The sequence below is a fragment of the Salvelinus namaycush genome, chromosome 13 (genome assembly GCF_016432855.1).
Source record: "Salvelinus namaycush isolate Seneca chromosome 13, SaNama_1.0, whole genome shotgun sequence".
NCBI classification, from domain to species: domain Eukaryota; kingdom Metazoa; phylum Chordata; class Actinopteri; order Salmoniformes; family Salmonidae; genus Salvelinus; species Salvelinus namaycush.
This window is the reverse complement of record NC_052319.1, coordinates 33,560,663-33,587,884: the sequence shown is the minus strand read 5'-3', so window position 1 is coordinate 33,587,884 and position 27,222 is coordinate 33,560,663. Positions and strand designations below refer to the sequence as shown.

At 44.3% G+C, this 27,222-nt stretch overlaps 1 protein-coding gene across 1 annotated transcript in view; it reads right to left on the bottom strand.

Annotated features, from left to right (window-relative positions):
- Nucleotides 1-27,222, bottom strand: part of LOC120058102 (unconventional myosin-XVI-like) — a 121,651-nt gene that overhangs the window by 39,335 nt on the left and 55,094 nt on the right. Inside the window, exons 6-10 of the mRNA XM_039006577.1 lie at nucleotides 15,530-15,655; nucleotides 8,467-8,542; nucleotides 3,807-3,957; nucleotides 3,298-3,442; nucleotides 3,026-3,136 (exon numbers count right to left, since the gene is read on the bottom strand). Of these exons, the coding sequence (XP_038862505.1) occupies nucleotides 3,026-3,136; nucleotides 3,298-3,442; nucleotides 3,807-3,957; nucleotides 8,467-8,542; nucleotides 15,530-15,655 (609 nt within the window). The remainder of the gene's footprint in view (nucleotides 1-3,025; nucleotides 3,137-3,297; nucleotides 3,443-3,806; nucleotides 3,958-8,466; nucleotides 8,543-15,529; nucleotides 15,656-27,222) is intronic.

Sequence of the window (27,222 nt, the reverse complement as noted above, 5' to 3'; positions counted from 1 at the left end):
ATCTCTCCCCTCTTCTCTGTCCTCTCTCAATCTCCCCCTCTTCTCTGTCCTCTCTCAATCTTCCTCCTCTTCTCTGTCCTCTCTCAATCTCCCCCCTCTTCTCTGTTCTCTCTCAATCTCCCCCCTCTTGTCTGTCCTCTCTCAATCTCCCCCTCTTCTCTGTCCTCTCTCAATCTCCCCCCTTCTCTGTCCTCTCTCAATCTCCCCCCTCTTCTCTGTCCTCTCACCCCCCCTTCTCTGTCCTCTCTCAATCTTCCTCCTCTTCTCTGTCCTCTCTCAATCTCCCCCCTCTTCTCTGTCCTCTCTCAATCTCCCCCTCTTCTCTGTCCTCTCTCAATCTTCCTCCTCTTCTCTGTCCTCTCTCAATCTCCCCCTCTTCTCTGTCCTCTCTCAATCTCCCCATCTTCTGTGTCCTCTCTCAATCTTCCTCCTCTTCTCTGTCCTCTCTCAATCTCCCCCCTCTTCTCTGTTCTCTCTCAATCTCCCCCCTCTTCTCTGTCCTCTCTCAATCCCCCCCCCCCTTCTCTGTCCTCTCTCAATCTCCCCCCTCTTCTCTGTCCTCTCTCAATCTCCCCCCTCTTCTCTGTCCTCTCTCAATCTCCCCCCTCTTCTCTGTCCTCTCTCAATCTCCCCCCCTTCTCTGTCCTCTCTCAATCTCCCCCCTCTTCTCTGTCCTCTCTCAATCCCCCCCCCCTTCTCTGTCCTCTCTCAATCTCCCCCCTATTCTCTGTCCTCTCTCAATCTCCCCCCTCTTCTCTGTCCTCTCTCAATCTCCCCCCTCTTCTCTGTCCTCTCTCAATCTTCCCTCTCTTCTCTGTCCTCTCTCAATCTCCCCTCTCTTCTCTGTCCTCTCTCAATCTCCCCCTCTTCTCTGTCCTCTCTCAATCTCCCCCCTCTTCTCTGTCCTCTCTCAATCTCCCCCCTCTTCTCTGTCCTCTCACCCCCCCCCTTCTCTGTCCTCTCTCAATCTCCCCCCTCTTCTCTGTCCTCTCTCAATCCCCCCCCTTCTCTGTCCTCTCTCAATCTCCCCCCTCTTCTCTGTCCTCTCTCAATCTCCCCTCTCTTCTCTGTCCTCTCTCAATCTCCCCCCTCTTCTCTGTCCTCTCTCAATCTCCCCTCTCTTCTCTGTCCTCTCTCAATCTCCCCCCTCTTCTCTGTCCTCTCTCAATCTCCCCCCTCTTTTCTGTCCTCTTTCAATCTACCCCCTCCTCTCCATGTCCAACAAGCCAGTCTCTCCCCCATCTGTGACTCAGTAAAAACCAAGCTATCGGAGCCTTTTCACACACAGTTATGAAAATAGCCAGGGTGTTCCACATTGATCTGGCTCCAGTCATTCTACAGCACCATCCTCCATGTGGAGCTAAGGCAACAGTGAAATGTGGTTAGAATCAGTGGTGTAAAGTACTTAAGTAAAAATACTTTGAAGTACTACTTAAGCCATTTTTGGGGGTATCTGTACTTTACTTAACTATTTATATTTAGAACAACTTTTACTTTTACTTCAATACACTCCTAAAGAAAATAACGTACGTTTTAATCCACACATTTTCCCTGACACCTAAAAGTACTCGTTACATTTTGAATGCTTAGCAGGACAGGAAAATGGTCCAATTCACGCACTTGTCGAGAGAATATCCCTGGTCATCTAATGTCTCTGATCTGGAGGATTCACTAAACACAAATGCTTTGTTTGTAAATTATGTCTGAGTGTTGGAGTGTGCCCCTGGCTATCTGTAAATGTGATAAACAAGAAAATGGTGCCATCTGGTTTGCTTAATATAAGGAATTTAAAATGATATATACTTTTACTTTTGGTACTTAAGTATATTTTAGCAATTACATTTACTTTTGATACTTACATATATATTAAACCAAATACCTTTAGACTTTTACTCAAGTAGTATTTTACTGGGTGACTTTTACTTTTCATTGAGTCATTTTCTATGAAGGCATCTTTACTTTTACTTAAGTATGACAACTGGGTACTTTTTCCACCACTGGTTAGAATGTCCAGAAACCAAAAGGAAAACGGCTGTATGTCTCTCATATTTTCTCATAATTGCAGTCATGGATTTTGTCCATCGAACCAAAACGGCATTGATTCTCCAATATGGGATATTTATCCTTTGTGTGAGTGTCTGTGTGTCCGTGTGTGTCTGTGCGTATATCTGTGTAGTACATTTAGACTGGCTCTTAGTAGATCTATTCATCCCCCATCCCTGGGTCTTGTCCCTGGCCAGCAGACAATGAGTCTCCTGGGACACCTTCCAGACACCAGACCCTGGCCAGAGCTCACACACTCCACTCACACATCAGCCACTAGCCCACAATACAAGACAGAGAGGGGTGGGGGACTGACTCAAAGAGGGTACAAACCCTATAACCGCCACTAGCAGCCACCAGTGCCTGGCCGGGCAACAGAGACAGATACCAGTCACGTGCAATAACACAGGTCCAGTCACTGGTCTGCAGGGCTGGAGGAGTGGAAGATTGGAAGAGCGGAGGAGGAGGGGTGGAGGAGTGGAGAGGTGGAGAGGTAGAGAGGTGGAGGAGAGGAGAGGTGGAGGAGAGGAGAGGTGGAGAGGTGTAAAGGTGGAGGGGTGGAGAGGTGGAGGGGTAGAGGGGTGGAGGGGTGGAGGGGTGGAGGAGTGGAGGGGTGGAGGGGTGGAGAGGTGGAAGGGTGGAGAGGTGGAGGGGTAGTGGGGTAGAGGGGTGGAGGAGTGGAGAGGTGGAGGAGAGGAGAGGTGGAGGGGTGGAGAGGTGGAGGGGTAGAGGGGTGGAGGAGTGGAGGGGTGGAGGGGTGGAGAGGTGGACGGGTAGAGGGGTGGAGGAGTGGAGAGGTGGAGGGGTGGAGGGTGCTGGTTTCCCTCCTCAACTCTGGATCTGGGGACAGTCAGGGGAAAGACTGCCCAGTGTGCAAGCTGGCATCTCACGATCAATAGATCACTCCAATTGTATGTAAGTGTATCCATGTGTGTGTCCGTGTGTGTGTGTGTGTGTGTTTGTGTGTGTGTGTTCTACCTACATATATCTGGTCGTTGCCAAAGCGTTTCTGCATCTCGTAGAGCAGGCTGCTGTCTGTGAGCTCACTGAGAGACGCCAGGTCATCATTAGGCGCCGGAGGCATCAACTTCACCTGCAACACCACACCCCACAGGTTACCATAGCAACCACACATGGACTTGGTTTCCCGTACAGTAAGTGTACACTTTTCTGCAGTAGATATCTGAAGTGTATAGCAGTAGTGAACATATTGAGTGTACACTTCGTTGTAGTGCAGATGTTGAGTGTACTTGCCTGCTCCAGTTTGCTGGGTCCTGTGGGTCCATCTAGACCGTTGTCCTGTGAAGGATATCTGCTCAGCCCCCCTCCCAACTCCCTGAACATGGCACACTTCTCCAACAGACTGTCCCTCTTAGAGAGGGGCATGGACAGGGGGGTCCTACAGGGTTGTGTGGGAGGTAAAATTATTACTAAGCAAATCATTTGCTTTTGAATACTGATACCGGAACATCTTAAACTATAATGTATGGCATTAGGCACTGCATTGCAGTTGCTAGCTGTGCCACTAGAGATCCTGGTTCGAGTCCAGGCTCTGTCGCAGACGGCCGCGACCGGGAGACCCTGGGGCTGCGCCTCTCCCAAGTCCGTACAGGAGTTGCAGCAATGAGACAAGACTATAACTACCAATTGGATACCATGAAAAAGGGGTAAAAAGTAGAAGAAAAATAATAATACTATATTGTATGCGTAATATAGATAAGTGAGGTCATTTGATCATTTGATGAATTGATCATCAAACTCACAGGTTCTTGACGGGGATGGTGTGGTCGTGTTCGCCTCCATCGTAGCGTTTGTCTGTAGGGGCAGGTGGGACAGAGGGGTCCTTCAGTCTCTCTACCCAGCATTCCTCTGCTCTCAGCAGCATGTTCATGATGGGGTCGGATGCTGCTATGCCTGGAACCAGGACAGGGAACACAGCGGGTTAAGAGACTAACCACTAAGGGTTAAAAATGAGAAAGACTGTCTGTCAGACTGTTACAAATGTATTACTAAGCATGATAAATCGGGTAGTTTGAATCCTGGATGCTGATTGGCTGAAACATCATTTTAGCCGTGTGTATATCAGACAATATGACGCAAAAATACTTGTTTACTGTTCTATTTATGTTGGTAACCAGTTTATAATAGCAATAAGGCACCTCAGGCATTTGGGGTATATGGCCAATATACCACACGCCCTCTGACCTTATTGCTTAACTACAGTATAGTGATCAGGAGACGTTGTAGTCACTGGTACTTTCAGTACTTTCAATTTCAGCGCTTGAAATTAGCCTCTATCTAGCTGCAAAGATATAGAATGTTGCATAGACATTTATGTTGAACACCGGCCAATTTATGAAACACATAAAATGTTCTCCAAGATCAATACTCTGAACATTAATGACACGTTAAATAGACAATACTATTCAAAGGGACACTTTGAGATCTAAATCATTCTAGGCTAATTCACCAAGGGCTCATCCAAACCCATCCATATGGATATGCCAGTGCTGAGACAGAGTGTGAACCCCACTGAGGATCGATCCATCTGAGCTTCAGAGAGGAGTTAAGATCCCCTCCATCTGTAATGAGGTCTAACAGGGCACAGGGGAGGGATACAGCTTTATCCTCTTTTAGTTCATACAGTGACAACATTTCTCTCTCTCTGTCGCTCTGTCTCTCTGTCTCTCTCTCTCTCTCTTGCACGCACGCACACATCGGGTGGAGTCTAAGCGAAAACGACGGGATTATGTCTCCCTGTGGTGTCACATCTATCCCTGAGTTAAACCTACATGTTAGAATGGACTATTGATTACTGCTAAAGAGAGTTTCTGATTCCACTATTGGATGAGGAGTGTAGGGAGGAGGCTGCAATAGGCCTATCTCACACTATGATGGAGAGATTGACATGGAGAGTACGAGTCTCTCTCCTCCTTTCCCTCAACATCCACATCTGGGGTACACTGACATTCAACGCTTTAGACAGTCTCTACATTACACACTGCAGTAACACAGTTCTACATGTTATTCTCTGGGGGTTTCAAAGGCATTGCACTTCAGCATGCTGTGGCATTGCATTTGGTTATTAAAACCTCTTGAGCCTATGGGGGGTGCTATTTCGACTTTGGAAAAATGTGTTCCCAAATTAAACTGCCTCGTACTCAATTCTTGCTCGTACAATATGCATATTATTATTACTATTGGATAGAAAACACTCTCTAGTTTCTAAAACCGTTTGAATTATGTCTCTGAGTGAAACAGGACTCATTCTGCAGCACATTTCCTGTCAGGGAGTGAGATTTCTGAAATCGAGGTCCCTGTTCTGGGGTCAGTTTATAAGTCCCTATGTACGCTGTGGGGCTACAAACACTGCATACGCCTTCCTCTAGATGTCAGTAAGTGGTGAGAATTTGAATGGAGTGGATTGCGCAATCTGGGACCTTATATAAGACCCTGGAGCGGAAGTACCGTCCTTTTCAACGGTGCGCCTGGCGCAGTAGGGACATCAGAGTGGGCTCCTGCCAAGCTTTTGTTTTGCCAGTTCTATATCTCCGGTCATGTTTTTATTCGTTATAGTTGTTAAAGACATCATAAGGTAGTTAATTTAAACCGACTTATAGCAATTTATATCAGTTTATTGCGATTTTCTGGCATTTCTTTGTGACGCGCTTTCAAGAGTTGGACACCTTTCCGGCACATGCCGAACGTTAGCGGCTATTTCGACAGGACAAGAGGACAGCTTTCAACCAAAAGACGATTGTTCTGGACAAAGGACACCTTTCCCAAGATTCTGATGGGAGGTCATCAAAAAGTAAGAACTATTTATGCTGATAAATCGTTGTTCTGTTGAAAAATGTTAAATGCATAAGCCGCCATTAATTTCAGTGTAGCCTTGCTTTAGCGCACGCTGTATTGCGCAATAACGTTAATTTTAAAAATGTAACAAAGCGATTGCATTAAGAACTAATTTGTCTTTCATTTGCTGTCCACCCTGTATTTTTTAGTCAAGTTTATGATTATTTATTGATTAGAATAGGTGCCTCTCCAAGATGGCGCCCGACATTTTCTGGGCAGCTTGGCAACTTTTCTCATTGTATAACCACGATTTGTGCCGCTAAATATGCACATTTTCGAACAAACTCTATATGCATTGTGTAATATGATGTTACAGGACTGTCATCTGAAGAATTCTGAGAAGGTTAGTGAAAAAATTAATATATTTTGGTGGTGAATACGTTATCGCTATGTTTGGCTGGAATCAATGCTGTTGTGTGGTTTGCTATTGTGCTAAGCTAATATAACGCTATATTGTGTTTTCGCTGTAAAACACTTAGAAAATCTGAAATATTGTCTGGATTCACAAGATCTGTGTCTTTCAATTGCTGTACGCTGTGTATTTTTAAGAAATGTTTTATGATGAGTAATTAGGTAATACACGTTGCTCTCTGTAGTTATTCTAGTCGCTTTGGGGAGAGTTGTGATGGTGGCTGCAATGGTAAACTATGATTTATACCTGAAATATGCACATTTTTCTAACAAAACATATGCTATACAATAAATATGTTATCAGACTGTCATCTGATAAAGTTGTTTCTTGGTTAGTGGCTATTTATATCTTTATTTGGTCGAATTTGTGATAGCTACTGATGCAGTAAAAAAATGGTGGAGTAAGAAAAGTGGTGTCTTTTGCTAACGTGGTTAGCTAATAGATTTACATATTGTGTCTTCCCTGTAAAACATTTTAAAAATCAGAAATGATGGCTGGATTCACAAGAAGTGTATCTTTCATCTGGTGTCTTGGACTTGTGATTTAATGATATTTAGATGCTAGTATTTACTTGTGACGCTATGCTAGGCTATGCTAGTCAGCTTTTTTACTGGTGGGGGTGCTCCCGGATCTGGGTTTGGGAGGAACTAGAAGTTAACTAGCAACTCTTGCAGCTCTGTATGCTGTCCAGTCAAAGGAAAAAGTCTATTTCCCCTGGGGATTTCATGCCTGTGGTGTTGAGGCAGGGAGCCCAGGGGAATAGACAGGTTAAGAATAACATCCCTAACAGCAGGAGAGACAACAGATACATCGCTGCAGACAGATGAAACAGAAGCCCATAGATCCTGCGTGTTATCGCAAACAGCGACAAGGAGCTGTCTCTCAACTCCTCACACACACGCATACACAGACATGCATGCACACACACAAACACGCGGGCACACACAAACTGTACGCACACACACAATCATGCATACACAGACACACACACACAATGCATACACACACACACACAATCATGCATACACACACACACAGACAATCATGCATACACACACACACAGACAATCATGCATACACACACACAATCATGCATACACACACACATGCACATGAAATGAGAAGTAATCATGTTAGTGCTTCTATAAATAAATGAAAGATAATGTACTTGAGTAATGGTATTCTAGCTTCATACCCACTATGGAATGAATCACATCAGCTCCGATGAGCTGTTCTCTCAGTGTGTATGTGCATGTGTGTGTGTCTGTCTCTATGTGTATGTGTTTGTGTGTCCAAATATACGATCTGTCAGAGTGTGGAGTGTTAATTTTATGTTTGGTTAATACACACACACACACACACACACACACACACACACACACACACACACACACACACACACACACACACACACACACACACACACACACACACACACACACACACACACACACACACACACACACACACACACACTTCTAAAGCCATGACATCATTTTCTGGAATTTTCCAAGCTGTTTAAAGGCACAGTCAATTTAGTGTATGTAAACTTCTGACCCACTGGAATTGTGATACAGTGAATTATAGGTGAAATAATCTGTTCGTAAACAATTGTTGGAAAAATGACTTGTGTCATGCACAAAGTAAATGTCCTAACCAACTTGCAAAAACTATAGTTTGTTACAAGAAATTTGTGGAGTGGTTGAAAAACAAGTTTTAATGACTCCAACCTAAGTGTATGTACAGTTGAATTTGGTTTACATAAACATATGTTGCGGTCAATAAAACTCATTTGACAAACATCACTCTGTCAACTTTCACCACAGATGAGGAAGTGCAACACTGGCAGACTGAGACACATTCAATGCAATAAAACACATGTTTCTAGTTTAAACTGACAGATTTTGATGCCGACTTTTTTGTTATGTAACTTAGATATATGCACCGGTGCGTCAATCGACTCTAGTGGGTTATCTGATGGATCACTGGAACAGTAGGCTGTGTAGATAACTCAGCTGAACCAATCGAAAGCCATCTATTTGCTTCATTACAACCTGCCTAGCGTATGTGTGTGTGTGTGTGTGTGTGTGTGTGTGTGTGTGTGTGTGTGTGTGTGTGTGTGTGTGTGTGTGTGCGTGTGTGTCACTGTATTATACCTGAGGGCTTGTTTTGGTGGCAGTTTAGGAGAGTTGGATCTGCTCTGTGCTTCAGCAGCTGGCTAACGATGCTTGTCTGCAGGGAGAGACGGACAGACAGAGACATACACCTTTATTATTTCACAGAAAATACCATATCCATATCTACAAAAACAGTTGTCTGATATGTACCTAATACCATATCCATATCTACAAAAACAGTTGTCTGATATGTAGCTGATACCATATCCATATCTACAAAAACAGTTGTCTGATATGTACCTAATACCATATCCATATCTACAAAAACAGTTGTCTGATATGTAGCTGGTACCATATCCATATCTACAAAAACAGTTGTCTGATATGTACCTAATACATATCCATATCTACAAAAACAGTTGTCTGATATGTAGCTAATACCATATCCATATCTACAAAAACAGTTGTCTGATATGTAGCTAATACCATATCCGTATCTACAAAAACAGTTGTCTGATATGTACCTAATACCATATCCATATCTACAAAAACAGTTGTCTGATATGTACCTAATACATATCCATATCTACAAAAACAGTTGTCTGATATGTAGCTAATACCATATCCGTATCTACAAAAACAGTTGTCTGATATGTACCTAATACCATATCCATATCTACAAAAACAGTTGTCTGATATGTAGCTGTCATCATCTCATCTCAGCCTCACCCATGATCTTTTCTGCCTTAGATCTCTTTATCTTCCTCTTCTGCCCTTTATATCTCTGTCACCACAAGTACAGAAGCACGAGATCATCAGCAAACAGTAGTCTCTATCTCTCTCTCTCTCCCTCTCTTTAATCCGTTTAATCCCCATCCCTCTATTTATTCCCATCCCTCTCTTACATATCTCTCTTTCCTCCTACCTATGTGATTCTTGATTTGTGGTGAGATGACAATGTTCCTCTGATGATGTGTAAAGGATGGGTTCCTCAGCATGATGATGTGAAAATGATGGGTTCCTCTCTGCACGATGATGTGTAAAGGATGGGTTCCTCTCTGCATGATGATGATGTGTAAAGGATGGGTTCCTCTCTGCATGATGATGATGTGTAAAGGATGGGTCCCTCTCTGCATGATGATGTGTAAAGGATGGGTTCCTCTCTGCATGATGATGTGTAAAGGATGGGTTCCTCTCTGCATGATGATGATGTGTAAAGGATGGGTTCCTCTCTGCATGATGTGTTTAGGATGGGTTCCTCTCTGCATGATGATGTGTAAAGGATGGGTTCCTCTCTGCATGATGATGATGTGTAAAGGATGGGTTCCTCTCTGCATGATGTGTAAAGGATGGGTTCCTCTCTGCATGATGATGATGTGTAAAGGATGGGTTCCTCTCTGCATGATGTGTTTAGGATTGGTTCCTCTCTGCACGATGATGTGTAAAGGATGGGTTCCTCTCTGCATGATGATGATGTGTAAAGGATGGGTTCCTCTCTGCATGATGATGATGTGTAAAGGATGGGTTCCTCTCTGCATGATGATGTGTAAAGGATGGGTTCCTCTCTGCATGATGTGTAAAGGATGGGTTCCTCTCTGCATGATGATGATGTGTAAAGGATGGGTTCCTCTCTGCATGATGTGTTTAGGATGGGTTCCTCTCTGCACGATGATGTGTAAAGGATGGGTTCCTCTCTGCATGATGATGATGTGTAAAGGATGAGTTCCTCTCTGCATGATGATGATGTGTAAAGGATGGGTTCCTCTCTGCATGATGATGTGTAAAGGATGGGTTCCTCTCTGCATGATGATGATGTGTAAAGGATGGGTTCCTCTCTGCATGATGATGTGTACAGGATGGGTTCCTCTCTGCATGATGATGATGTGTAAAGGATGGGTTCCTCTCTGCATGATGTGTTTAGGATGGGTTCCTCTCTGCATGATGATGATGTGTAAAGGATGGGTTCCTCTCTGCATGATGATGTGTAAAGGATGGGTTCCTCTCTGCATGATGTGTAAAGGATGGGTTCCTCTCTGCATGATGATGATGTGTAAAGGATGGGTTCCTCTCTGCATGATGATGATGTGTAAAGGATGGGTTCCTCTCTGCATGATGATGTGTACAGGATGGGTTCCTCTCTGCATGATGATGATGTGTAAAGGATGGGTTCCTATATGCATGATGATGATGTGTAAAGGATGGGTTCCTCTCTGCATGATGATGTGTACAGGATGGGTTCCTCTCTGCATGCTGATGATGTGTAAAGGATGGGTTCCTCTCTGCATGATGTGTTTAGGATGGGTTCCTCTCTGCATGATGATGATGTGTAAAGGATGGGTTCCTCTCTGCATGATGATGATGTGTAAAGGATGGGTTCCTCTCTGCATGATGATGTGTACAGGATGGGTTCCTCTCTGCATGATGATGATGTGTAAAGGATGGGTTCCTCTCTGCATGATGTGTTTAGGATGGGTTCCTCTCTGCATGATGATGTGTAAAGGATGGGTTCCTCTCTGCATGATGTGTAAAGGATGGGTTCCTCTCTGCATGATGATGATGTGTAAAGGATGGGTTCCTCTCTGCATGATGATGATGTGTAAAGGATGGGTTCCTCTCTGCATGATGATGTGTACAGGATGGGTTCCTCTCTGCATGATGATGATGTGTAAAGGATGGGTTCCTCTCTGCATGATGATGATGTGTAAAGGATGGGTTCCTATATGCATGATGATGATGTGTAAAGGATGGGTTCCTCTCTGCATGATGATGTGTACAGGATGGGTTCCTCTCTGCATGCTGATGATGTGTAAAGGATGGGTTCCTCTCTGCATGATGTGTAAAGGATGGGTTCCTCTCTGCATGATGATGATGTGTAAAGGATGGGTTCCTCTCTGCATGATGATGATGTGTACAGGATGGGTTCCTCTCTGCATGATGATGATGTGTAAAGGATGGGTTCCTCTCGGCATGATGATGTGTAAAGGATGGGTTCCTCTCTGCATGATGATGATGTGTAAAGGATGGGTTCCTCTCTGCATGATGATGATGTGTAAAGGATGGGTTCCTCTCTGCATGATGATGTGTACAGGATGGGTTCCTCTCTGCATGATGATGATGTGTAAAGGATGGGTCCCTCTCTGCATGATGATGTGTAAAGGATGGGTTCCTATATGCATGATGATGTGTAAAGGATGGGTTCCTATATGCATGATGATGTGTAAAGGATGGGTTCCTATATGCATGATGATGTGTAAAGGATGGGTTCCTCTCTGCATGATGATGTGTAAAGGATGGGTTCCTCTCTGCATGATGATTATGTGTACAGGATGGGTTCCTATATGCATGATGATTATGTGTACAGGATGGGTTCCTATATGCATGATGATGTGTAAAGGATGGGTTCCTATATGCATGATGATGTGTAAAGGATGGGTTCCTATATGCATGATGATGTGTAAAGGATGGGTTCCTATATGCATGATGATGTGTAAAGGATGGGTTCCTCTCTGCATGATGATGCTGTGTAAAGGATGGGTTCCCATATGCATGATGATGTGTAAAGGATGGGTTCCTATATGCATGATGATGTGTAAAGGATGGGTTCCTCTCTGCATGATGATGTGTAAAGGATGGGTTCCTATATGCATGATGATGTGTAAAGGATGGGTTCCTATATGCATGATTATGTGTACAGGATGGGTTCCTATATGCATGATGATGTGTACAGGATGGATTCCTATATGCATGATGATGTGTAAAGGATGGATTCCTATATGCATGATGATGTGTAAAGGATGGGTTCCTATATGCATGATGATGTGTAAAGGATGGGTTCCTATATGCATGATTATGATGTGTAAAGGATGGGTTCCTATATGCATGATTATGATGTGTAAAGGATGGGTTCCTATATGCATGATGATGATGTGTAAAGGATGGGTTCCTATATGCATGATGATGATGTGTAAAGGATGGGTTCCTATATGCATGATGATGTGTAAAGGATGGGTTCCTATATGCATGATGATGATGTGTAAAGGATGGGTTCCTATATGCATGATGATGATGTGTAAAGGATGGGTTCCTATATGCATGATGATGATGTGTAAAGGATGGGTTCCTATATGCATGATGATGTGTAAAGGATGGGTTCCTATATGCATGATGATGTGTAAAGGATGGGTTCCTATATGCATGATGATGATGTGTAAAGGATGGGTTCCTATATGCATGATGATGTGTAAAGGATGGCATGCCTGAGGCAGTGTGTGAGAGATCATCTATCAATACTTGATACACACATCACAATGAGGTGAAAACGACTGAGATCTATTCAGACATGCTTATCCATTGGTTTGACAGTAAACACCGGTCTGTTAGACTATGCGCCATAGCTCTGTGCTATATTGCATTGCTACAGTAAACTCTCCTTTCATCAACTCCCTCTCGGTACTAGTGGAAGAGGTAAATGCCAGTGTTTTTTCCTCAGTAAAGAGGATATGGGGATGCCAACACTGATTGTATACCATGATAGCAAGAGATACAGTAGATACAGTGTGTTTGTGTGTGTGTGTGTGTGTGTGTGTGTGTGTGTGTGTGTGTGTGTGTGTGTGTGTGTGTGTGTGTGAGAGAGAGAGAGAGAGAGAGAGAGAGAGAGAGAGATATAGAGAGATATAGAGACAGAGAGGGAGAGAGAGAGAGAGAGAGGTAGAGAGGGAGTGAGAGAGGCGGAGGGAGAGAGAAAGAGATAGAGAGAAAGAAAGAAAGATACACAGGGAGAGTTAAAACCACAGCCAGGCCACAAGGCACGAATCCACATACTCCACTCAAAACTTTATACATACACCTTCACCACGTCACTGTCACGATGGTAATGACCACCTGTCTGGCATCAAAGGTCAGATAAGTATCAGGGAAAGCTCAGGGAGACGCGAGAGCTAGCGAAGGAGAAAAAGAAGCCTAATTAACTACAGTAATAGGCTTCCGTCCATGGGCTTCGAGGGAGAGTTGTTTACGCAGGATAGTGAAATATTAGCCTGTTACGTGTGTCAGTGAAATACCAGTTCTATGGTTACAGGGATCGCTGAGTTTACTGCATGATTGTATGACCTAACGTTGCCGTGACTGAAGCAAACAGCAACCTGCAACAGTAGTGACCCATAAACAACCGAACACCACATTACTGACCTCCATACAGTTACTAATAGACAGCAGTGGTGGAATCAAGAGAGAAATGCAACCTAATTGTAGGCTACATATTTTGTTGTTTATAATTAGTTAACCTAGCCTAATTCCATAACCATTTTATTTAACCTATAAACATACTTGTAATATAAAGTGTTTCAGAGACGGTGCGATGAGGCTGTCACCTGCTCTCTGAATGTGCCTGTTGATGACAACGCTGAGCAGGTTCATTATTGTATGTGTCAGTGTCTAGTTTGCATGCAGTGCCAGACCCAGCCTCCAGTGAAGTGGGTAGGGACTGTAATCAAGTGTGGAGTGCTGAGGAGACTTAGCACGGCAGAGGAAGTCTCTGTCACCATGTACTCAAATGCACTTACAGTATGTATAGACTCAGAAACAAAGGCTTGCATACACACACACAACTCATTGCATGGGTGATTTTCTTATCAATGTCTTATTAGAGCGGACATTTGGCGTCCCCCGATCTATTTAACCAAAACTTTCACACCGATCCTTGAGGGAGGAAAAACTGACATTCCTGCCTATACACACACTAGTGTGTGTGTGTGTGTGTGTGTGTGTGTGTGTGTGTGTGTGTGTGTGTGTGTGTGTGTGTGTGTGTGTGTGTGAGGGATGAGGTATGGACAGTACGCTAGAGAGGTAACAGAAAGGAAGAGAGACTTTACAGTAAAACACTATAGAGAAGAAACCTGGCCTGTGGGTAATAGAGGAACAAAGAAGGAAAATAACCATTCTAAATATGAATACATTCTCTTTGTCAGCACCCCAACCATAGAGCCCCAGTAATGTCATTAAATAGTGGAACGTGTACGCAAGATTTTACCACGACTGCTTCCCTTTCCCTCATACCCCCCCTCATCCCCCCGTCCCCATCATCCCATCACTATCCTACAATCAATCTTCATCCCTGTGAGAAACACCATCAAACCAGTCATCTAAAAGGCATTCATGAATCCATGCACTGACGTGCCAGCACTTTGAGCTACGGTCTGATAAATAGGCCCAAAAATACCTGTTTATCTTCAGAGCGAGAGAGAGAGAGAGAGAGACGGAGGAGATTTGTGTTAGACATGTTATTTTCCCATGGGTCTCATAGAGAGACAAGGTAAAGGAATAGAAGAGCCAGTAGCCAATACTGGTCTATAAACTATCCAGTAGTCAATACTGATCTATAAACTATCCAGTAGTCAATACTGGTCTATAAACTATCCAGTAGTCAATACTGGTCTATAAACTATCCAGTAGTCAATACTGGTCTATAAACTATCCAGTAGTCAATACTGGTCTATAAACTATCCAGTAGTTAATACTGGTCTATAAACTATCCAGTAGTCAATACTGGTCTATAAACTATCCAGTAGTCAATACTGATCTATAAACTATCCAGTAGTCAATACTGGTCTATAAACTATCCAGTAGTCAATACTGGTCTATAAACTATCCAGTAGTCAATACTGATCTATAAACTATCCAGTAGTCAATACTGGTCTAGAAACTATCCAGTAGTCAATACTGGTCTAGAAACTATCCAGTAGTCAATACTGGTCTAGAAACTATCCAGTAGTCAATACTGGTCTAGAAACTATCCAGTAGTCAATACTGGTCTAGAAACTATCCAGTAGTCAATACTGGTCTAGAAACTATCCAGTAGTCAATACTGGTTTTTAAACTAGCCAGACAATAGCGGTCTATAAACTAGCCACCAAATACTGATTTAAAAACTATATATTAAAAATGATTGATTCCCAGCCAATTGTTAAACATTCTACATTACCATACAAGATTAAGGCTGAAAATAATTTTAGAAAATTGCTAATTCACTAATCAAAGTCCTGTTCACCTCTATGGATCTGACAGGAGTGGATTGGTGAATGTACAGTGACATGACAGTCAGTACCTGTCCATATTTGGCAGCCAGGTGGAGAGGTGTCCAATAGCTGTTGTCGGAGGGCTGAGGGTCCACCCCGTGCTCCAGCAGCACAGAAACCACCTCTCTGTAGCCGCTAGCACACGCTATGTGGAGCTAGAGAGAGAAGGATAGAGTGATAGAGAAGGAGAGAGAGAAGGAGAGAGATGGTTAAATAAACACACCTACAAATCTACTGTATACATAAATCAATATAGAGTAAGAGAGTGTGATAAAGGGAGAGCAGAAATGACACAGAGAGAGAGAGAGAGAGAGAGAGAGAGAGAGAGAGAGAGAGAGAGAGAGAGAGAGAGAGAGAGAGAGAGAGAGAGAGAGAGAGAGAGAGAGAGAGAGAGAGAGAGAGAAAATTAGGTGGAAACTGAGCTACACTTCCTAACCTCCTGCCAAATGTATGACCATATTAGATACACATATTTACCTCAGGTTACACAGATACACAAAGAATTCGAAAAACAAATCCAATTTTGATAAACTCCCATGTGGGTGAACTACCACAGTGTGCCATCACAGCAGCAAGATTTGTGACCTGTTGCCACAAGAAAAGGTCAACCACTAAAGAACAAACACCATTCTAAATAGAACCAATATCCATTTTGTACTTGAACTATTTGCACATAATATGACATTTGTAATGTCTTTATTATTTTGGAGTGTAATGTTTGCTGTACATTTTTATTGTTTATTTCACTTTTGTTTATTATGTAGTTCACTTGCTTTGGCAATGTTAACATATCTTTCCCATGCTAATAAAGCCCTTAAATTGAAATTGAATTGAGAGACAGAGAGCGAGAGAGAGAGCGAGAGAGAGACAGAGATTGAAAGACTGAGGTCTGGGGTCTGCTCACCAACCAATAATTCACAAAATGGGCCAAACACCAAATTGAGACTCTGCATGCAGAATTCTGAAAAAATATCCTTTTGAACAAAGTAAATCACCAAATAATGCATGCAGAGCAGAATTAGGCCAATACCCACTAATTATCAAAATCCAGAAAAATTCTAGAACCACCTAAAAGGAAGCGATTCCCGAACCTTCCATAACAAAGCCCTCACCTACAGAGAGATGAACCTGGAGAAGAGTTCCCTAAGCAAGCTGGCTCTGTTCACAAACACAAACAGACCCCACAGAGCCCCAGGACAGCAACACAATTAGACCCAAACAAATCATGAGAAAACAAAAAGATATTGGAAAGAATTAACAAAAAAACAGAGCAAACTAGAATGCTATTTGGCCCTAAACAGAGAGTACACAGTGGCAGAATACCTGACTACTGTGACTGACCCAAACGTAAGGAAAGCTTTGACTATGTACAGACTCAGTGAGCATAGCCTTGCTACTGCTATTAAATACCTTATTTCACTTTTATTAATTATCTGCTTCACTTGCTTTGGAAATGTTAACAAGAGAGAAAGAGACAGAGCGAGTGAGAGTGACAGAGAGAGAGAGAGAGAGAGAGAGAGAGAGAGAGAGAGAGAGTGACCACTAACTCCACTAACACGTCTCTCAGACCACAGTAAAATCACAGTGTATCTGAGAAGAGCGGAACCCAACCACGAAGCATCACGGCCCAATAAATTACGTGGGACTAAACAGGCCTATAGATGGAGTGCAAACAGTACAGACATCTACCAAAAAGCAATTAGTAGCCAAAAAATACAATCTCTCCTGGACAACTTTTTAGCCTTAACATTCTCCTTCAGCAATGAAGGTGTAAATTTGGCTGTTTGGAACATAAACTTTATATTTGACAAATTAGCCTCCTTGGCTAATCTAAAGAAGCATAAGAGCAAACCAGAAATAACAGAAAATGAAAAATGGTTTGATAATGATTGCAAAAATCTAAGAAAGTCATTGAGAAATATATCTAATCAAAAACACTGAGAACTAGACAACAAAAATATACGCCTTCAATATGGGGAAACACTGAAGCAATACAAACACACCCTAAGAACAAAAAAGGAACAGCACATTAGAAAACAGCTGGATGTAATTGAGGAATCCCTAGAATCAAACCACTTCTGGGAGAATTGGAATAAATTAAACAAACCTCATCAGGAGGAATTTGCTATCCAAAATAGGGATATGTGGAGAAATCACTTTGAAAACCTCTACAGCAATATAACAAAGAGCCCAGAACAAAAATATATACAAGAAAACTTACAAATCCTTGAATCAGCAGTCAAAGGCTATCAGAATCCTGTGGATACCCCAATTACAGAAGAAGAATTATTGGAAAAACTCTGCACTCTCCAATCCAAAAAGGCCTGTGGTGCTGATGGTATTTTAAATGAAATGATGAAATATACAGACCACAAATTCAAATTGGCTATACTCAAACTCTTCAACGTTATCCTCACTGCAGGTATTTTCCCTGATATTTGGAACCAGGGATTGATCACATCAATCGATAAAAATGAAGAAAAATTTGAACCAACAAATTACAGAGGAATTTGCCTTAACAGCAACTTGAGGAAAATTCTCTGCAGTATTATAAATAGAAGACTACACCATTTTCTTGACGAACACAACGTCCTGAGCCGAAGCCAGATTGGATTTCTAAAAAATTATCGTACAACAGATCACATTGACACCCGCCACACTCTAATTGACAAACAAGTAAACCAAAACAAAGGCAAAATCTACTTGTGTTTTGTAGATTTCGAGAAAGCATTTGATTAAATTTGGCATGAAGGTCTTTTTTATAAACTAATAGAAAGTGGTATTGGAGGGAAAACATATGATGTTATTAAATCAATGTACACTAAAAACAAATATGCGGTTAAAATTGGCAACAAGCAAACAGACTTCTTCTCTCAGGTACGGGGAGTGAAACAGGGCTGCCCAATAAGTCCAACACTATTTAACATCTACATTAATGAATTGGCAAAAACATTAGAAGAATCGGAAGCACCTGGTATGACCCTACACAACACTGAAATCAAGTGTCTGCTGTACACAGATGACCTGGTGCTGCTGTCTCCCACTAAAGAGGGGTTACAGCGGCACCTAGATCGTCTTCACAGGTTCTGTCAGTGTCACGTTCCTGACCTGTTTTCTGTTAGTTTTGTATGTGTTAGTTGGTCAGGACGTGAGTTTGGGTGGGCAGTCTATGTTTTCTGTTTCTATGTTGGTTTAAAGGGTGACCTGATATGGCTCTCAATTAGAGGCAGGTGGTTTTCATTTCCTCTGATTGAGAGTCATATTAAGGTAGGTGTTTTCACACTGTTTGTTAGTGGGTGGTTGTCTCCTGTGTCTGTGTTTGTCGCGCCACACGGGACTGTCTCGGTTTGTTTGTACGTTCGTTCTTTTTATGTAGTCAGTTTTCCTGTTATTGCGTTCTTCACGTTATATGTAAGTTCGTGTCCAGGTCTGTTGACTGCGTTTGTTATTTTGTAGATTTTCAAGTGTTTCGTGTTCGTCGTGTTTTCTGTTTTGTTTAATAAATAATATGTCGAATTCAAACGCTGCATTTTGGTTCAATCCCTGCTCCTCCTCTTCGGATGAAGAGGAGGAGGAACGCCGTTACAGAACCACCCACTCATCCAGAACCAAGCAGCGTGAGTTCGAGCAGTGGACATGGGAGGACGTGTTAAATGGAAAAGGTTGCTACACATGGGAGGAGATCCGAGCTGGAAGAGATCGCCTTCCATGGGAACAGCTGGAGGCGATTAGGAGAGCGGAGGCAACGGGAGAGAGAGACCGGATTTATGAAGGTACGCGGCTAGCACGGAAGCCCGTGAAGAAACCCCAAAAATTTCTTGGGGGGGGGGCTAAGAGGTAGTGGGCCAAGGGCAGGTAGGAGACCTGCGCCCACTTCCCAGGCTAACCGTGGAGAGCGGGAGTACGGGCAGACGCCGTGTTACGCAGTAGAGCGCACGGTGTCTCCTGTACGTGTGCATAGCCCGGTGCGGGTTATTCCACCTCCCCGCACTGGTAGGGCTAGATTGAGCATTGAGCCAAGTGCCATGAAGCCGGCTCTACATATCTGGCCACCAGTGCGTCTCCTTGGGCCGGCTTACATGGCACCAGCCTTACGCATGGTGTCCCCGGTTCGCCTACATAGCCCGGTGCGGGTTATTCCACCTCCCCGCACTGGGTGGGCGACGGGGAGCATTCAACCAGGTAAGGTTGGGCAGGCTCAATGCTCAAGGGAGCCAGTACGCTTTCACGGTCCGGTATTTCCGGCGCTACCTCCCCGCCCCAGCCCAGTACCACCAGTGCCTACACCACGCACCAGGCTTCCAGTGCGTTTCCAGAGCCCTGTTCCTCCTCCACGCACTCTCCCTATGGTGCGTGTCTCCAGCCCAGTGCCTCCAGTTCCGGCACCATGCACTAAGCCTCCTGTGCGTCTCCAGAGCCCTGTACGCACTGTTCCTTCTCCCCGTACTCGTCTTGATGTGCGTGCACTCAGCCCGGTGCCACCAGTGCTGGTACCACGCACCAGGCCTATAGTGCGCTTCGAGAGGTCAGTGTGCCCTGTCCCTGCTCCCCGCACTAGGCTTGAAGTGCGTGTCTCCAGTCCGGTGCCTCCAGTTCCGGCACCACGCACCAGGCCTACAGTGCGTCTCAGCCGGCCAGAGTCTGCCGTCTGCCCAACGGCGCCTGAGCTGTCCGTCTGCCAAGCGCCGCATGAACTGCCCGTCTGCCATGAGCCTTCAAAGCCGCCCGTCTGCCATGAGCCTGCAAAGCCGCCCGTCTGCCATGAGCCTACAGAGCCTTCCGCCAGACAGGAGCCGCTAGAGCCTTCCGCCAGACAGGAGCCGCTAGAGCCTTCCGCCAGACAGGAGCAGCAAAAGCCTTCCGCCAGACAGGATCAGCCAGAGCCATCCGTCTCCGCAGCGCCATCTGAGCCATCCGTCTCCGCAGCGCCATCTGAGCCATCCGTCTCCTCAGCGCCGTCTGAGCCATCCGTCTCCCCAGCGCCGTCTGAGCCATCCGTCTCCCCAGCGCCGTCTGAGCCATCCGTCTCCCCAGCGCCGTCTGAGCCATCCGTCTCCCCAGCGCCGTCTGAGCCATCCGTCTGTCCCGAGCAGTCAGAGCCGTTAGTCAGTCAGGAGCCGCTAGAGCCATTCGTCAGTCAGGATCTGCCAGAGCCGCCAACCAGACAGGATCTGCCAGAGCCGCCAACCAGACAGGATCTGCCAGAGCCGCCAACCAGACAGGATCTGCCAGAGCCGCCAGTGAGCCATGAGCGTCCAGAGCCGCCAGTGAGCCATGAGCGTCCAGAGCCGTCAGCCAGCCATGAGCGTCCAGAGCCGTCAGCCAGCCATGAGCGTCCAGAGCCGTCAGCCAGCCATGAGCGTCCAGAGCCGTCAGCCAGCCATGAGCGTCCAGAGCCGTCAGCCAGCCATGAGCGTCCAGAGCCGTCAGCCAGCCATGAGCGTCCAGAGCCGTCAGCCAGCCATGAGCGTCCAGAGCCGTCAGCCAGTCATGAGCTGCCCCTCAGCCCAGAGCTGCCATTGATCCAGAACTGTCCCTCAGTCCAGAGCTGTCTCTCTGTCCGGAGCTGCCCTTCAGTCCGGAGTTGCCCCTCTATCCTGAGCTACCTCTCTATCCTGACCTACCTCTCGGTCTTGAGCTATCTCTCTATTCCGGTGCTGCCCCTTGTCCTGGTGCTGCCCCTTATCTTAAGGTTAACATTTAAATTTAGTGGGTGTAAGATGAGGGTGGTCATTCTAAGGGGGAGACGTAAGCTGGGATTGACTATGGTGGGGTGGGGACCTCGCCCAGAGCCTGAGCCACCACCGTGGTCAGATGCCCACCCAGACCCTCCCCTAGACTTTGTGCTGGTGCGCCCGGAGTTCACACCTTGAGGGGGGGGTTATGTCACGTTCCTGACCTGTTTTCTGTTAGTTTTGTATGTGTTAGTTGGTCAGGACGTGAGTTTGGGTGGGCAGTCTATGTTTTCTGTTTCTATGTTGGTTTAAAGGGTGACCTGATATGGCTCTCAATTAGAGGCAGGTGGTTTTCATTTCCTCTGATTGAGAGTCATATTAAGGTAGGTGTTTTCACACTGTTTGTTAGTGGGTGGTTGTCTCCTGTGTCTGTGTTTGTCGCGCCACACGGGACTGTCTCGGTTTGTTTGTACGTTCGTTCTTTTTATGTAGTCAGTTTTCCTGTTATTGCGTTCTTCACGTTATATGTAAGTTCGTGTCCAGGTCTGTTGACTGCGTTTGTTATTTTGTAGATTTTCAAGTGTTTCGTGTTCGTCGTGTTTTCTGTTTTGTTTAATAAATAATATGTCGAATTCAAACGCTGCATTTTGGTTCAATCCCTGCTCCTCCTCTTCGGATGAAGAGGAGGAGGAACGCCGTTACAGTCAGTGTCACGCCCTGACCATAGAGAGCCTTTTTTATTCTCTATTTTGGTTAGGTCGGGGTGTGACTAGGGGGTTGTTCTAATCTAGGTTGTTTATGTCTATGTTGGCCTGGTATGGTTCCCAATCAGAGGCAGCTGTTTGTCGTTGTCTCTGATTGGGGATCATATTTAGGCAGCCATTACCCCACTGTGCTTTGTGGGATCTTGTTTTGAGTTAGTGCATGTGGCACCTCTGATGTCACGGTTCGTTGTTTGTTTCCTTTTTTTGTTTGGAAGTTTCGTGTAAATAAATATTTGGAACTTTAATCACGCTGCGCCTTGGTCCGTCTCTCCACACAACCGTGACAGTCAGACCTGAGCTCTGACCATTAACCTAAAAAACCCGAATATAATGTTCCAAAAAAAGGTCCGGAAATAAGGATGACAAATATAAATTCTATTTGGACACAGTTCTATTAGAACACACCAAAAACCACACATATCTAGGACTAAATATCAGCAACACAGGTATCTTTCACATGGCTGTGAATGAGCTGAGAGACAAAGCAAGAAGAAGATTCTATGCCATTAAAAGGACCATTAAAATCGAAAATCCAATTAGAATCTGGCTCAACATTTTCCAATCGGTTATAGAACCAATTGCTCTATATAGCAGTGAAGTATGGGATCCACTCTCTAATAATGAATTCACCAAATGGGACAAACATCCAATCGAAATACTGCATGCAGAGTTTTGCAAGACTGTATTGCAAGTGCAAAGAAAAACTCCAAATAACACATGTAGAGCAGAATTGGGCCAATAACCCCTCCTCATTCGAATAGAAAAAAGAGCCATCAAATTTTACAACCATCTAAAAACAAGTGACCCCAAAACATTCCATCACACAGCTCTACAATGTCAAGAGATGAAACCAGAGAAGAGTCCCCTCAGCCAGCCTGTTCTGAGGCTCAGTTCACAAACCCAAACCAACCCCATAGAGCCTCAGGACAGCACTCAGAAAATCTGGCCCAACCAAATCATCACAAAACAAAAAGAAAAATAGATCACCTATTGGAAAGACACAACAAAAAATCAAAGTAAACTTCAATGCTATTTGGCTCTAAACAGACAGTACTTGGTGGCAGACTATCTGACCACTGTGACTGATAGAAAACTGAGGAAAACATTGACTAGGTACAGACTCAGTGAGCACAGTCTGGCTATAGAGACCGGTCGTCACAGACAAACCTGGCTGCCCAGAGAGGACAGGCTGTGCTCACTCTGCTCCAGGGGAGAGGTAGAGACAGAGCTGCATTTCCTATTACACTGTGACAAATACTCAGACCGAAGATAATATTTCTTTCCCAAAATTATAATTCAATACAAAGAATTTGAAACTATAAAAGATGAAGAAAAAATCTAATATTTTATTGGGTAATGAGCCAAATATGTGGCCTCCTGCCACAACCTGAGGGACAGCCAGTGAAAAGTGCAATGTAATGTCGATAATATTTCCCATCTTGTTTTGTTTTGTTTTTCATACCATGTAATGTGTCTTCTCAGTCATGTTGAGACTGGTCTACTACTGTTGCTTTAATGTATTGTTGTTCTGATTAATATTGTTGTTGTAGTTGAATTTGCAGACGTGTTGCTGTGCGTTTTGTTGCTGTGCGTTTTGTTACCAACTTTACTTTGCTAGCTGACAACTTTACGTTTTTTTTTTCTTTTTAATTACCGTTTATATTTTTAGTTTTTCCATCGCAACTTTTTTCCCTCATTCAACTTTTTCACTCCGGACGCTTTATCTGGACATGGTTCGTCAGCACCTTCAACAGCCGAAGCTAAGTAGTAACATTAACATGATGTCTTCTAATTGCAGTCGCTGTACTCATAATATACAGGAGAACGATCGCCTTATGGCGAGGATAGCTGTGCTGCAAGCCCAGCTTCAGACGCAATCGTTAGGCAAGGGTAATTTCAGTGCAGGAAAGGAAGAAACAGCGTCTGTGCCACCAGTAAGTACAGATACTAACGTTAGTATAAACCCCCCCGCACGGTCCCCGCAGCCGGACAACTTTCTCATGGCTTCTGGAGGGAAATGCTGTTGGAATGCTCAACTGGTGTCGCTCATTCAGCCGACAGAAACTTTCAACCGGTTTTCCCCATTAAGTAGCGAGTCGGAGTCTGAGGCTGAGTCTTCTCTTGTCTCTACTCCTTCCGTTACGGGGTCTGAGACGCCGAAGGCTCCAACCATTAGCTCTGACAAATTGAAAACCCTAGTCATTGGCGACTCCATTACCCGCAGTATTAGACTTAAAACGAATCACCCAGCGATCATACACTGTTTACCAGGGGGCAGGGCTACCGACGTTAAGGCTAATCTGAAGATGGTGCTGGCTAAAGCTAAATCTGGCGAGTGTAGAGAGTATAGAGATATTGTTATCCACGTCGGCACCAACGATGTTAGGATGAAACAGTCAGAGGTCACCAAGTGCAACATAGCTTCAGCGTGTAAATCAGCTAGAAAGATGTGTCGGCATCGAGTAATTGTCTCTGGCCCCCTCCCAGTTAGGGGGAGTGATGAGCTCTACAGCAGAGTCTCACAACTCAATCGCTGGTTGAAAACTGTTTTCTGCCCCTCCCAAAAGATAGAATTTGTAGATAATTGGCCCTCTTTCTGGGACTCACCCACAAACAGGACCAAGCCTGACCTGCTGAGGAGTGACGGACTCCATCCTAGCTGGAGGGGTGCTCTCATCTTATCTACTAACATAGATAGGGCTCTAACTCCTCTAGCTCCACAATGAAATAGGGCGCAGGCCAGGCAGCAGGCTGTTAGCCAACCTGCCAGCTTAGTGGAGTCTGCCAATAGCACAGTCAGTGTAGTCAGCTCAGCCATCCCCATTGAGACTGTGTCTGTGCCTCGACCTAGGTTGGGCAAAACTAAACATGGCGGTGTTCGCCTTAGCAATCTCATTAGGATAAAGACCTCCTCCATTCCTGCCATTATTGAAAGAGATCGTGATACCTCACATCTCAAAATAGGGTTACTTAATGTTAGATCCCTCACTTCAAAGGCAGTCATAGTCAATGAACTAATCACTGACCATAATCTTGATGTGATTGGCCTGACTGAAACATGGCTTAAGCCTGATGAATTTACTGTGTTAAATGAGGCCTCACCTCCTGGTTACACTAGTGACCATATCCCCCGTGCATCCCGCAAAGGCGGAGGTGTTGCTAACATTTACGATAGCAAATTTCAATTTACACAAAAAAAAATGACGTTTTCGTCTTTTGAGCTTCTAGTCATGAAATCTATGCAGCCTACTCAATCACTTTTTATAGCTACTGTTTACAGGCCTCCTGGGCCATATACAGCGTTCCTCTCTGAGTTCCCTGAATTCCTATCAGACCTTGTAGTCATAGCAGATCATATTCTAATTTTTGGTGATTTTAATATTCATATGGAGAAGTCAACAGACCCACTCCAAAAGTCTTTCGGAGCCATCATCGACTCAGTGGGTTTTGTCCAACATGTCTCTGGACCTACTCACTGCCACAGTCATACTCTGGACCTAGTTTTGTCCCATGGAATAAATGTTGTAGATCTTAATGTTTTTCCACATAATCCTGGACTATCGGACCACCATTTTATTACGTTTGCAATCGCAACAAATAATCTGCTCAGACCCCAACCAAGGAGCATCAAAAGTCGTGCTATAAATTCTCAGACAACACAAAAATTCCTTGATGCCCTTCCAGACTCCTTCTGCCTACCCAAGGACATCAGAGGACAAAAATCAGTTAACCACCTAACTGAGGAACTCAATTTAACCTTGCGCAATACCCTAGATGCAGTTGCACCCCTAAAAACGAAAAACATTTGTCATAAGAAACTAGCTCCCTGGTATACAGAAAATACCCGAGCTTTGAAGCAAGCTTCCAGAAAATTGGAACGGAAATGGCGCCACACCAAACTGGAAGTCTTCCGACTAGCTTGGAAAGACAGTACCGTGCAGTACCGAAGAGCCCTCACTGCTGCTCGATCATCCTACTTTTCCAACTTAATTGAGGAAAATAAGAACAATCCAAAATTTCTTTTTGATACTGTTGCAAAGCTAACTAAAAAGCAGCATTCCCCAAGAGAGGATGGCTTTCACTTCAGCAGTAATAAATTCATGAACTTCTTTGAGGAGAAGATCATGACCATTAGAAAGCAAATTACGGACTCCTCTTTGAATCTGCGTATTCCTCCAGGGCTTAGCTGTCCTGGATCTGCACAGCTATGCCAGGGCCTGGGATCGGGAGAGACACTTAAGTGTTTTAATACTATATCTCTTGACACAATGATGAAAATAATCATGGCCTCTAAACCTTCAAGCTGCATACTGGATCCTATTCCAACTAAACTACTGAAAGAGCTGCTTCCTGTGCTTGGCCCTCCTATGTTGAACATAATAAACAGCTCTCTATCCACCGGATGTGTACCAAACTGACTAAAAGTGGCAGTAATAAAGCCTCTCTTGAAAAAGCCAAACCTTGAACCGGAAAATATAAAAAACTATCGGCCTATATCGAATCTTCCATTCCTCTCAAAAAAAATTGAAAAAGCTGTTGCACAGCAACTCACTGCCTTCCTGAAGACAAACAATGTATACGAAATGCTTCAGTCTGGTTTTAGACCCCATCATAGCACTGAGACTGCACTTGTGAAGGTGGTAAATGACCTTTTAATGGCGTCAGACCGAGGCTCTGCATCTGTCCTCGTGCTACTAGACCTTAGTGCTGCCTTTGACACCATCGATCACCACATTCTTTTGGAGAGACTGGAAACCCAAATTGGTCTACACGGACAAGTTCTGGCCTGGTTTAGATCTTACCTGTCGGAAAGATATCAGTTTGTCTCTGTGAATGGTTTGTCCTCTGACAAATCAACTGTACATTTCGGTGTTCCTCAAGGTTCCGTTTTAGGACCACTATTGTTTTCACTATATATTTTACCTCTTGGGGATGTTATTCGAAAACATAATGTTAACTTTCACTGCTATGCGGATGACACACAGCTGTACATTTCAATGAAACATGGTGAAGCCCCAAAATTGCCCTCGCTAGAAGCCTGTGTTTCAGACATAAGGAAGTGGATGGCTGAAAACTTTCTACTTTTAAACTCGGACAAAACAGAGATGCTTGTTCTAGGTCCCAAGAAACAAAGAGATCTTCTGTTAAATCTGACAATTAATCTTGATGGTTGTAAAGTCGTCTCAAATAAAACTGTGAAGGACCTCGGCGTTACTCTTGACCCTGATCTCTCTTTTGACGAACATATCAAGACTGTTTCAAGGACAGCTTTTTTCCATCTAC